Raw genomic sequence first — 13,078 nt, forward strand, 5'->3', positions numbered from 1 at the left:
ACTCTAATGCTTACATAAGGTTTCCAACCTCCCTCAACCGTTGCCGGATCCGATTCTATATATCTGCCAAGAGATGAGCCAACGCTTTTAAGAATGCTCTCAGACAAGAATCCCCTTGAAATATCATAAATTTGCACCCACATTTCAACTTCATGCAGTTTAACTATAACTGGATCCTCCCATTCATCCATTTGAGGATAAATCAAGATCGCCTGCTCAAAAGACCAAGGCCTTCAATCTATTACCTTATGCATATCCATTTTATGGAAGAAAACAAACGAATATCCGACACCCCCATATCATACACCTCCACCCTCTCATTTGGTCTCCACAATCCAGTCATTACATTTTGCATAGCATTGTAGTTAATATTTTTCTTCGTAAAAAACTTACCTACTAACATATACGTCTGTTTTGGAACCACCACCTCATTGTCTTCCACCAGTATACCTCCCTCTTCTTCATCTTGTATCACCAGATTAACATATATATCGGCGAGATCAGATTCAAGTCCTGCCATTTTCTATATCCCAGTGTTCCGGACTATTCAATGCTACAATGATGCAATCTATACATTAGATGACTAATTGTAATTGAAAGAAAAATAATTAAAATTGGAAGAAAAACTGTCACATAAACAGAGAGAATGAACTTTCAATCATGATAGACTGCTTGCTGAGTTTGTACTTCTTTTGAGGGCTACATATTTAAATTCTTAGGTCATCTGCAATTGTGCCTTTAAAAGCACCTTTATCTTTGTTTTTGAAGTTAAAATCTAGAAAATCATCTCCAATAATGATCAAGTCTATCTTTATATTTGAAATAATTCACTGTGCAATTTCAAATTTGAAACAATACAATAGTGATAAAATAATATTAAACAAAGAAGCTTCTACTTGAAAGAGGAAGACATCTTATTATTTACCAATATGCTTTTACAAATTTCTAGACTATTACGTGTATATGTTTGTGTGTGGAAGCACATATGTAACTAATGTTTGGAGTAAAATTTGAAGAAATAATTAAAGTAATGATTGAAAATGTAAGAGTGATATGAAGTAAAAAAAGGAGAAAATTTGAAAATAAATTTGATATAAAACAGAGTTGTGATAGGAGATAGGCCTTAATCATTGAAGTCATTTTAACCATAAACCCTAGCCAAAACCCTAGTCAAAACCCTGGGGTATTGACCCTTTTTATCACAATTTTATAATAAATGACCCAAAATCTCACAATCCGGGAAAATGACCCTTTTTATCACTTGAAAATGCATATTTTATTTACGTTTCTATAAAACACATTTTTTTATTTACGTTTATATAAATTTTAGAATATAAAAGAAATTTTATAAAAGTTAAAAAAAAAATATTATGGGGAGGGTAAGATGTACGTAGCCTTCCCCTCTTCCCGAAGAATGAAGATGCTGTTTCCCAAAAGACCCCCGGCTTGTGTGTGCATGTCAAAAATACGAAAAAGTGAAAAAAATAATATAACATATACGCAAAAATCAATACTTATTTCAAACAAACAAAAAATCTGATCACTTAAATTGAAAAGAGTCGAAACAAACCTTAGCCCATGGTATAATATACACGGGACTTACCAAATTATTTATTGCTTGTTGTTTGATCTTGTAATAAGTAGTGCATGAAAAGTTGAGGAAAAGTTAAAGATGATGATGGCAGTTATGTGAGACGAGAGAGATAGTTTCCCCGTATATTTGAATTTTGAATCTTCACCCAATTGTTGCATATGTTAATCGTGGCTCAACAAATTTAAACCGATCCCGATGAATAGAAAAATAATGGGGCTGGGGCAATCCCGTAAACGTTGAATTCTGAAACAAATAGTGGAAATATATTCTTTAATTTTCTTTTGTTTTCTGTGCACAAAATGTTTTGAAACACAGTGTAAAGCCTATGGATCTGGGTATAAAAAATAAATTTTAAAAAAATTAAAAAAAAATATTCTGAAAAAGCATTTGAAAAATGCGTTTATGGTTCAAATGCATAAAAAACATGCGTTTTCATGCTAATAACGCATGAGAAAGGACGTTGCTTTACTTTTTTCGAGGCCCAACTTGAGGCCCAACAACAAGAACACTATTTTTCAGTTTGATTATTTGCATTTATGTGTGATATTAAAGGCCATTTTTTCGGTTTGTGATATTTTGGATCATTTGTTACTGAATTGTGAGATTTTGGTTCATTTTTCAAACCATGTTGTCCACCCAAACCTATAAATAATGCAAAATTAAAAAACACATTGGCGCCATTTCTCTCCAATGTTTTCAATGCCAAAACATACTCAACTCAAAACCCTCACTAAAACAACCTTCCTCTCTTTCTCCACATCTACTCTCACCACCACAAAATCATCACTCACTGCCAAACTAACCCATCAACAACACATTGTCCGAGGCCTCGCAAACTCAGACCCCATCACCATCATCTCAATCTATACCCATTCAAACTCACGCGATTACGCAATTAAAGTTCTCGAACGAGTCACCCCATCTTCGTCTGCTGTGTACTGGTGGAATGAGCTTATTAAAATACGCCTGCCCTTTATGCCGAATGAGTCAATTGAGATGTTTGTGAGGATGTTGAGGCTTGGGTGGGAGCCCGATGGGTATACGTTTCCGTTTGTTCTTAAGGCTTGTGGGGAGGTTAGGGGGAATGGGTTGGTGGGGTTTTGTGTTCATGCGGTTGTGGTTAAGAAAGGGTTTGTGGAGTGTAATGTGTTTGTTTGCAATGCGCTTGTGATGATGTATTTTAAGAGTGGGGTTTTGAGGGATGCACGGAAGGTGTTTGATGAAATGTGTGAGAGAGGGGTTGAGGATGTTGTTTCGTGGAATTCGATTGTGGCTGCGTATGTGCAGAGTGGGGATGTGAAGGGTGCGTTGAGGTTGTTTCAGAGGATGGGGAGAAGGGGGGAGTTTGGGGTGAGGGCGGATGCGATTAGTCTTGTTAATGTTCTTCCTGCTTGTGGGGTTGGGAAAGCATGGAGGAGAGGGAAGGAGGTTCATGGGTATGCGGTTAGGAGTGGGCTTTCTGAGGATGTGTTTGTGGGGAATGCTATTGTGGATATGTATGCCAAGTGTGAGTTGATGGATGAAGCGAGTAAAGTGTTTGAGAGGATGAAGGTTAAGGATGTTGTTTCTTGGAATGCGATGGTTACAGGGTATTCTCAGGTTGGGAGGTTTGAAGATGCTTTGAGCTTGTTTGAGCGGATGAAAATGGAGAAAATTGATTTGAATGTGGTTACGTGGAGTGCCGTGATTGGTGCTTATGCACAGAGGGGACTTGGTTATGAAGCTCTTGATGTGTTTAGGCAAATGCAGCTCTCTGGATCGGAACCGAATATTATTACCCTTTTGTCCCTGTTGTCAGGTTGTGCATCAGTGGGAGCTTTACTTCAAGGGAAAGAGACTCATTGTTATGCCATGAAAGAAGTTTTAAATGTCTCTACAAACGATCCGGGTGATAATATGATGGTGATAAATGGTATTATCGATATGTATGCCAAGTGCAAAAGTGCCAATATTGCTCGTGCGATATTTGATTCTATTGACCTAGAGGATAGAAATGTTGTGACATGGACTGTCATGATTGGCGGATATGCACAGCATGGTGAAGCCAATGATGCTTTACAACTTTTTGGGGAAATGCTAGCACAAAATAAGTATGTTATGCCAAATGCATTTACTATTTCTTGTGCCTTGATGGCTTGTGCTCGTTTGGCTGCTCTTAGATTTGGAAGACAAATCCATGCTTATGTAATCCGTAATCATTTTGAATCATCTACATTTTTTGTTGCCAACTGTCTCATTGACATGTATGTCAAATCTGGGGATGTTGATACAGCTAGAGTTATCTTTGATAATATGGACAATAAAAACTCTGTCTCTTGGACATCTCTAATGACGGGTTACGGCATGCATGGTCGTGGTGAGGAAGCTATCAGGGTTTTTGACAGGATGAGAAGAGCAGGTATGCCTATTGATGGGGTAACTTTTGTTGTTGTGCTTTATGCATGTAGCCACTCAGGGATGGTTGACCAGGGAATGGAATATTTCAATAGAATGGAAAGGGAATATAGTGTTATACCCGGGGTTGAACATTATGCTTGCATGGTTGACCTGTTAGGTCGTGCAGGTCGCTTGAATGAATCAGTGAATTTCATTAAAGAAATGCCTATGGATCCCAGCCCAATCGTGTGGGTGGCATTGCTTAGCGCGTGCAGACTTCATACAAATGTGGAGCTTGGGGAATTTGCTGCTGCTGAGTTGTTAAAACTAGAGGCTGAGAATGATGGATCTTACACTCTTCTTTCAAACATATATGCAAATGCCAGGCGTTGGAAAGATGTTGCTAGAATAAGATCTTTGATGAAATATTCAGGTATCAGGAAAAGACCCGGCTGCAGTTGGGTCCAAGGAAAGAAGGGTACAGCAACTTTTTTCGTGGGGGACAAAACTCATCCAAGGTCTCAGGAGATATATGATCTACTCGCAGATCTAATTCATCGAATTACAGCTCTTGGTTACGTTCCAGATACTAGATTTGCACTTCATGATGTAGATGATGAGGAGAAAGGTGGTCTTCTTTTCGAGCACAGTGAGAAGTTGGCTCTTGCATATGGAATCCTCACATCACCTCCAGGGATGCCCATCAGGATCACAAAAAATTTACGGGTGTGTGGTGATTGCCACACTGCCATTGCTTACATTTCTAAGATAATTGATCATGAAGTTATAATACGGGACTCAAGTCGCTTCCATCAGTTTAAAAATGGATCTTGCTCTTGCAAAGGTTTTTGGTGAAGAACAATTCAAGCACGGGGATAGTGGATGGTGAGAATCAGGCAGACTGCAGAAGAGCAAAAGGTTGTAGTTTAATCATTCATGCAGAACTAGGGTCCTTTTCGGCCTCTTCATCTGCCATACTCACATGGTCGTCAAATGATGTGGATGAGGATAATCTTTGCAGGGGGATCTAAACTCTGAGCTGCAGGAGAGAGCACCAGAGTCAAATTTACACTCTTCCCTCTTGCAGACTCCCTTATCAAACCAATGCAGTCAAAACCTAATACTAATACTTGCAGAAACAAAACAAAGAAGCAACAAAAGGCTGAAGCATTATACCATCTACCAATTACTATATTCTGAATATCACCATCAAGATTACGTCTAATTGGGACTGAATTCCCATTAGAACTCTCCTTATAAACTCGAATTCGACCAAGGCACACAACTATCTGCCTCGCCGAAACAATGAAAAGTAACACAAGGACCAGTGTCAAGTTGATGCAGATTGATGATAGTTCCAGTAGAGGCAAACTTTCAATAGTCTCAAAAAGGTTGGTATTCGTCAAAAACTCTCTGTTCTTGGATGATATATCGGCTATTGTATTAAGCAAAAGACTGATACCCATCATAGATACCAATCCTTATGTGAATGAACTGAATGATATTCGTAAGTTGGTTCGGTACATATATAATATGGTTCAAGCAAGAAAGATCTAATCTTATGAGAGCATTTCAACATCTGTGTACTTGATTACATATACGGTGACAAACAACTAGGGACACTAGTGAAAAGATAATCTGCAAAAAAAACATAAGCAAACAAAAACCAAAATTTCATTAACAATTCAAAAAAAGTAGAATAATACTAATACAGATTGAAAAAACTGCAAAACCCATGTCTCTGTTTTCATCCTGTCTCCATAATATCATCACAGTACACAAGTGACAAACAATGATTGTATAAAATCAAAATCTAAAAGGAACACATTACATAAAATCCAAAAAAACTGACCTGGGTTTATATTGCTTTTTCCTGGGAAAATCGTTTAGTGGGCCATGTAGAATGCTGAGGCAAATAATGAGACACAAGTAAAGAAGACACACGAGTGTAATGTAAAATAGTAGTAATAGTATGGACAAAGAGATGCGTACAGTGAAAACCTTGGACCCTACTTGTACCCTCGCATGGTCGTCAACTGATGTGGATGAATATAATCTTTGCAGGGGGATCTAAGCTTGTTCAATCAGGGAGAGCACTGAGTCCTGAACCCAGAGGAAGACAAAACCTTCCAAGATCTGACCAATTTGTGAAAATATTTAATTGGGTGCCATGCCCATTACTGAGAAGGCCAGCAGTTACTGATTGTTTTTGAAGTATTTTATGGTTCTGTATTTGTACAGATTATGAGAATTACTTTTAAGATGGGATTTTGATTGTGCAAGTGAAAATATGCAGGTATTACGACCAGCCCTCTCCCAGTGTATCTACCAAGCTTGAGGTGCATGTAACATAATTGGTCTTTTGTTTCTCATTTTATATAGTTGATTTGTGGAATGGAATGCTGTTTGTCAATTCCAAGACGTGGCAGATATTTTTGGAGAATAAGATAATTGAAGCTTGGAGGAGCACAATGTATGGCAGAAGCACAAGATTTATTATTGTTTCCTCTGCAGACAACGCAACTGGAAGCTGGTTACCAATACTTGTTGGGAGGTAAGTTATGTACTTTTGTCCTAAAAAACATTTCTGATCAATGTTATTGGGATTTACTTAAAAGTTGGTTTTAGTCTACGAAAACAAGGCCTATAAAATTTAGCATATCTTCCTAGGAAAGCAAAATTTGCTTGTAAATATAAAATATAAAGAGAAGGTAAGATCGGAAAGTTGCATTCTATTAACTGATAGTATGAAGGGTCAAGACAGTTGAAAGTTTAGAATACATTATAAAATAGAGCTTGATTCTTGTATTTCTCGATTGACATTATGTAAGGAAATGTACAACATTATTTGCAAGAAGAATGGTCCCTTACTAGATATATCAGCTTCAACTTAAAAATCTTAACCCTCTAGATTAAAGAGTATTGGAAAATAAAAAAATAGTAAATCTACATATAATCGAACAACTAAATAGATGAACATCTAAATGCATTGTCCTTCTCGTTACAGAAGGCCATTTACAGGTGAGGTGCTGAAAATTGGCTTGTCTTTGTTAGCTGCATTTCCAGCACTATTGCTACTACTTTTTCTCCTAGGTTTTGCCTCTCCAAGCATTGTTATAACATCTCTCATGGAAGGTCTGTCCTTGGGAAGCTTTGCTGTACAAAGGATAGCAATTCTGAGCACTAAAAGCATCTCTTCTTGAACATGTTGGCAGTTTCCTACGCTAGGGTCTAGTGCTTCTTCTAAAGCTTTGTTATCTAGCCTCTTCCTTCGTATCCATTCAACTATGTCAACAGATTCACCAAATCCTGGATCTAATGGCCGTTTTCCAGTTAGAAGTTCCATCAGAACCACTCCGTAGCTGTAGATATCGCTCTTCTCATCCACTTTCAATGTGTACCCATATTCTACAGTTATTCACGTCATACAAAAACATTATTGTTTATTCTGTAAATAATCTTGAACTAGGTATGCTACTATGCCTACATTATCTATTGCCGATCTGACATCATGGTATGTAGTGCTTCAGTTCAATTTATATTTGTGATATATATTCCTTAACTGTTGTATTTCAGTATTACTTTTTCCTTTCCTGTACTCATTTGGATAGACACACATGCATGCGCCGCACACAACCAGACACGGGTATTGTGACCGATTCTTACTTGATTCTCATGGGAGATAAAACATTGAAATTATTGGAGTTAATATTGGTGGTGATAGAAGCTTACCAGGTGCTATGTATCCATAAGATCCTGCAACCATTGACACTGTCTCATTCTTCTTAGGCATAAGCTTTGCTAATCCAAAATCTGCAATTCTGGCTTCCAAATTCGCATCCAGTAGTATGTTATTTGACTTGACATCTCGGTGAATTACCAAGGGGTGACAGTCATGGTGTAGGTAAGCAAGTCCTTGAGCAACCCCAACAGCTATATTATAGCGCAAAACCCAGTCCACAAGCAATGTCCCTGCTTCTTTTCCATGTAAAGCTTCTCCAAGACTTCCATTCTGCATGTACTCATATATAATCATGGCATTGTCGTTGTTATGAAGAAACCCTAATAACCTAACAATATTTCGATGCCTCAACCTTCCAAGCAAATTCACTTCTCCTACAAGATCATCACTACCTCCCATTTCAATATCTGCTGTACTTTTCCAAAGTTTTTTAACTGCAACAACAGTGTTCAGCCTTTGCATTTCGGCCTTATATACTATACCTGTCGCCCCCATCCCAACCACATTTGATTCCGTTATGGATGCTAAAATGTCAGTGCTTGTGAAACCAAGCCTCTGAAAGGCCATTAATCTCCATGGCCATTGTCCTTTGCCCATTTCATATCTCTCTTCAAAGCAACTCCCATTTGTGTACCATTTGTTGTAAAGAGTTTTTGCGCCTAAAGCTGCTATAACAAGAGCTAGTAGTGCTGCAATTCCAATGACCCATCCGCCAATGATGTGTTTCGCGTGAAATCTTCCTTGCCCGGATGTATATGCCATGTTATGTGAGCATGGAGGTAGTATGCTACCGCAAAGACCAGCATTGCCCACAAGATCATTTGGATTGGCCGTTTTAAGGATTCCATTTACTGGAACAGGACCCTCTAGCTTATTGTAGGATACATTTAGCACTTCTAAAGCCGGAGAATTTCCAAAATTTCCAGGTATCTCACCAGTCAGTGAATTGTTAGAAAGATCAAGAATTGCCAATGTTGGCATCATTGCAATTGCTTTAGGAATTGGTCCAGTTAATTGATTGTTTCCAAGATCAAGAGTAACTAGTTTCTCACATGAAGCAATACTAGCTGGAATGCTTCCAGTAAAATGATTTGATGACAGGTCGAGTTTTGAAAGTGAAGGAGAGTCCTGGAATTGATCAGGGATTTCGCCTACCAATTCATTGTCAGATACCAGGAAATTTTGAAGATTGGGTATTGAGAGAATGGAGGAAGGAAGAGAGTTTTGAAGATGGTTGTGTGACAAGTCGATGGAAGAAATAGATGTTGAAGAAACAATATCATTTGGGATTTGTCCGGTGAGACTATTATTAGCTAATTCCAGCCTTTGAAACTTAGGAAGTTTCCCAAATCCCACTGGTATTGTTCCAGAGAGGTTATTATTTTGCATTCGAAGACGAACCAAGGACATACAACTTGATAAACCTGCAGGAATTGAACCGGAGAATCCGTTGTTGAAAAGAATGAGCTTAGTAAGATTACCATTATAGCACAAACTTTCTGGAATTGGTCCTGTAAACGAATTAGACGAAATGTCTAACCACTGTAATGGCGGATTCCTGCCAAGATCATTTGGCAAAGGACCTGAAATTGAGTTGTTCCATAACTCGAGAACTTCTAAAGCAGGCAATCCTTCTAGTCCAGAAGGGACTGAGCCAGACAAGTGGTTGCACATCAGGTTCAAGAGCTGCAACTTCTTCAAACCAGCTATCTCTGCTGGAATTTCTCCTGATAACAGGTTATCAGAGAGATCTAAGAACGTCAGTGTTGAAATGTTGCCTATTTCAGGTGGAATCTTTCCTTCAAGATTGTTGTTATACAGGTAAACTGTATCAAGTAGCTGCAGCCTCCCCAATTCGGGTGGAATTGAACCTTTAAGATTACCAACAGCCAAGTCAAGGTACTTGAGATTAGTGAGATTCCCAAACTCTGCTGGGATTTCGCCTATAAGATCATTGTATCCAAGGATAATACTCTCTAATGAAGAAAGTTGGCCTAGCTCTGGAGGTAAATTGCCAGAGATATTATTACCTGAAAGGCCGAGAAACTTTAGTTTACCCAAGTTCTTGAAAGACTTTGGAATGGAACCTTCAAAAAAGTTTCCTCTGAGATCAAGACTCTCAAGGAAAGTTGCATTTCCAAGATCCTCTGGAAGGTAGCCTGAGAAGTTATTACCAGACGCATTCAGTGCGGTCAAGCCAACATTTCCGAGCCCCAGAGGAAAGCTTTCAACAAAACTGTTCTGGCTGAGATCAATGATCTTAAGTGCATTGAAATCTGAGAAAGATCTTGGCAATGGTGATGAGAACGCATTGCAGCTAAAGTCAAGAAAAGTAAGACTCTGCAGTTTCTGAATGTCACTTGATACAATGCCACTGAGATTCTTGTTAGAAAGATCAAGCTTTTCAACAGCACCAAGAGAGTTGCAGCCCACTCCAGTCCACTTACAGTGGACATAATTGTGCTGTATATTATTGTCTGGTGATGTCCAATCTTTCAGCTGATCCAATGGATCAATCAACTTCTCTTTTATCGACAGTAAAACCGACACTTCATTATCAACCTCAATCTTCCCAACCACCTTAGCATGACTATAATTGTTGCTTAAATTGTAACAGCAGAATAACAAGAAGAAACAATGGAATTGCCACTTCATATTGCCAATTTATTCAAATATTTTGCTTAATTCTTGTATGATTAACCAGTCTCTTACCATTTCTCAGAAGAAGGGGTTTTTTTTTTGGGGGGGGGGTTAGTAGTGTAGTAAGTACTGAGTTGAAAAAGAAGTATGACGTGAAGATTGGTGAGTGAGTTGTTAATATACTTGTGTGAGTGTGTCTCTATGGTTTCTGTTTGATTTGATTAATGATTATGGGAGTTATTTTATCGAGTAGAAGCTGGTGAGATCTTGGGTTTTGCAGTAGCTGTTAATGTGTAAGTGATGCTGGAAGGTTTGGACATATTCAAATGACTTCCGACATCAAACATGGAGAGAATGTGTTCTTACATACTGGTACATTGTTCCTTCTCCTTTAAATAGTCAATTTGATTAATTTATAATAATTAAATTCTTGTTTATCCTTCTTTAGTTAATAGCTAAGCAACCTTTCTATATGTATATATTGGCCATTTAGCTAGCGAACTGTTACCCATTTGTTAAAAGTGTGTGTCTGTGGTAAATTCTATACATAGAAGTAGTTCTAAAAGGACACCTATAGAAACTAGAAAGCACAATAGTTCTAGTAGATTGAATCAGTGCATGTATTCGTAAAAGGTAATGCATAGTACACTTTTAGTACTCAAAAGCTGCATGATCTAAACATAGTTGTTAAAATATCCTAGATTTATAATCCTTATCGTAGCCCAAATTAGTGTAACTTCCAAGTATGACAAAGATGTTTGGTTTATGAGTTAAGACTACTCAATGTTAATCTTTTTGGTCCACAATCAAGCATATATTATGCTCGTATTAATGTATAATTAGTTTAGTACTCAGATTAAAAATGTTAAACTTTTGTCTTTTCATTAGTTTAGTAATTACTCTGATAATTGTAGAAACACAGTAATTCCTCAAGAGTGAAAAGAGGAGGCAGAAAAACATAATGCAGGCAGTTTTTGACTTATTCCAGGTGATTCAAAAACTGTGCTTTTTGCCTCTACACATGACACTCATTTGTATGCAAAAAGCATCACTAGGATTTTCTTCTCTGGCGTACAAGAATTTGGAGTCGATAGGTTTCGGATTGCATTCATATCCGGTGCACACACTTCAGAATCAATAGGATGGGGAGAATATTCAACCAATGAAACATCACCCAAGGTCAGTAAGCTGATAAATTTTGAATATTGTATTCTGGTTCAAAATTTACCCTGTTATTATTTCGTTATCAACACATATTAAAGACAGAGATAGATATAAACTCTTCTGATTGATGTATTAAAGATATACCAACAGATCGATATCTTTCTTGGCTATAATCTATTGATATTTTGACAAAATAAATAACAATTCATATGTATTAATAGCTATGGTTGAGCTAAGAAAATGGTAGCATCTTTACATGTTACAATTAGTAGCAAAACTATTTGTAAGCTTTGTTGTTCACATAATGCTAACTATAAAAGGATTATATTAGCATAGAAAGTTAAACTTCCAGTCATCTTCTTCTTATTATGTTTATTCTTGGATAGAATTATTGTTATGACAGAGGATAATTGTGTAAAAAAAACCAAATAAGAAGCTGCACTTTTTCACATGTTTCCATGTGAAGAAATTAAAAAATAAAAATGGTGCTGTGTTGTGTTGTGGATGGATGGATGGAGAGCATGTGAATCCGCAGCTTCATAGGGAAGCTCCTCTCCCCTCTCTGCCTTCTGCCTTGCTATAATTAAGAGAGAACAACATTATCACTATGGACTAGTATATGCCACATACATACTTGCCAAATTATTCATTGGGCTGGTTGTGGCTGGTGAGAGTTACCTACTGTGATTGTAGCATATGATTATGAATGGTGTATATTTTTCAACAATGGCCGGGGATAAGTTCCCTGCATACATATGTCACGCTGTAATAGAAAATTCGATATTGAAATTTAAATTGGATAATTTAGGGGAAGCAATGGGCATGAATGATGAATGATTAGGTGCTGCACATGGGGATTTTGTAGGGAATCTGGAATCATACTTGCAGTGATTGCACATGCGCCACTTGGGGCACACATTTCCAAGTAGGCCCCACATAAGCATGTATCTTAAAGTTTTTTGTAGTGCAAATTAAAAGTTACTAGTAGGGGTGTACACGGATCGGGTTGGGCGGGTTGGGAGAATTTAGCAACCCAACCCAATTAGTTCGGGTTTTCAAAATTTCAACCCAACCCAAACCGTTTAAATTTGTAACCCAAACCAATTTGTATACTTCGGTTTGGTTCGGTTTGGATCGGTTTGATCGGTTTATTAAATATACAAAATTAAGATAAAAAATTATAATAAAACATAAGGTTTCAAAGTTTAAAACACTTGAAAATAGTTCAAAACAATATTACAATCCTCCATATTGAATAGCCTTAAGCATCTAATTTTCGACATCAAAAGTACTAATAATATTGCTTACGTTTTAAATATTGGAATGAATCATTAATGCAAAAAATATAACACTAATCAAATATCTATTGTTGTTACGAAATGAACTATGAACATAGAGGTTATAAGTTACATTTAGAGTTAGAGATATATGGATGTATGTAAATGACCTAAATATAATTTTGAATTAACTTATTAGCATGTACATATATATTTTAATCGGGTTGGGTTGGATTGGTTTAAAATTATCGAAAACCATATCCAACCCAATTAAATCGGGTTGAC

At 37.3% G+C, this 13,078-nt stretch overlaps 2 protein-coding genes across 6 annotated transcripts in view; one reads left to right on the forward strand and one right to left on the reverse strand.

Moving 5' to 3' along the window:
* Nucleotides 1-2,204: 2,204 nt before the first annotated feature.
* The window catches only part of LOC141707616 (pentatricopeptide repeat-containing protein At5g16860), a 39,713-nt gene continuing 28,839 nt past the window's right edge, over nt 2,205-13,078 (forward strand). The window contains exons 1-6 of one of the 5 annotated variants that reach the window (XM_074510867.1): nt 2,205-5,361; nt 6,035-6,266; nt 6,353-6,524; nt 10,606-10,724; nt 11,341-11,531; nt 11,903-12,150. In XM_074510867.1, coding sequence (XP_074366968.1) covers nt 2,285-4,825 — 2,541 coding nt within the window. In that variant the 5' untranslated portion in view covers nt 2,205-2,284 and the 3' untranslated portion in view covers nt 4,826-5,361; nt 6,035-6,266; nt 6,353-6,524; ... (1 more) ...; nt 11,341-11,531; nt 11,903-12,150. Of the gene's footprint in view, nt 5,362-6,034; nt 6,267-6,352; nt 6,525-6,977; nt 7,533-10,605; nt 10,725-11,340; nt 11,699-11,902; nt 12,151-13,078 lie in introns of those variants that run through there. The other 4 variants (XM_074510866.1, XM_074510865.1, XM_074510868.1 and 1 more) reach the window with 4 other exon arrangements.
* On the reverse strand, nt 6,850-10,702 carry LOC141707615 (uncharacterized). The gene is made up of 2 exons (XM_074510863.1): nt 7,703-10,702; nt 6,850-7,378 (listed from the first exon to the last, which is right to left on the reverse strand). The coding sequence occupies exons 1-2, from the start codon at nt 10,365-10,367 to the stop codon at nt 6,972-6,974; spliced, it is 3,072 nt and encodes a 1,023-aa protein (XP_074366964.1). The 5' UTR covers nt 10,368-10,702; the 3' UTR covers nt 6,850-6,971.

The sequence above is a fragment of the Apium graveolens genome, chromosome 2 (genome assembly GCF_009905375.1).
Source record: "Apium graveolens cultivar Ventura chromosome 2, ASM990537v1, whole genome shotgun sequence".
Taxonomy (NCBI): Eukaryota; Viridiplantae; Streptophyta; class Magnoliopsida; order Apiales; family Apiaceae; genus Apium; species Apium graveolens.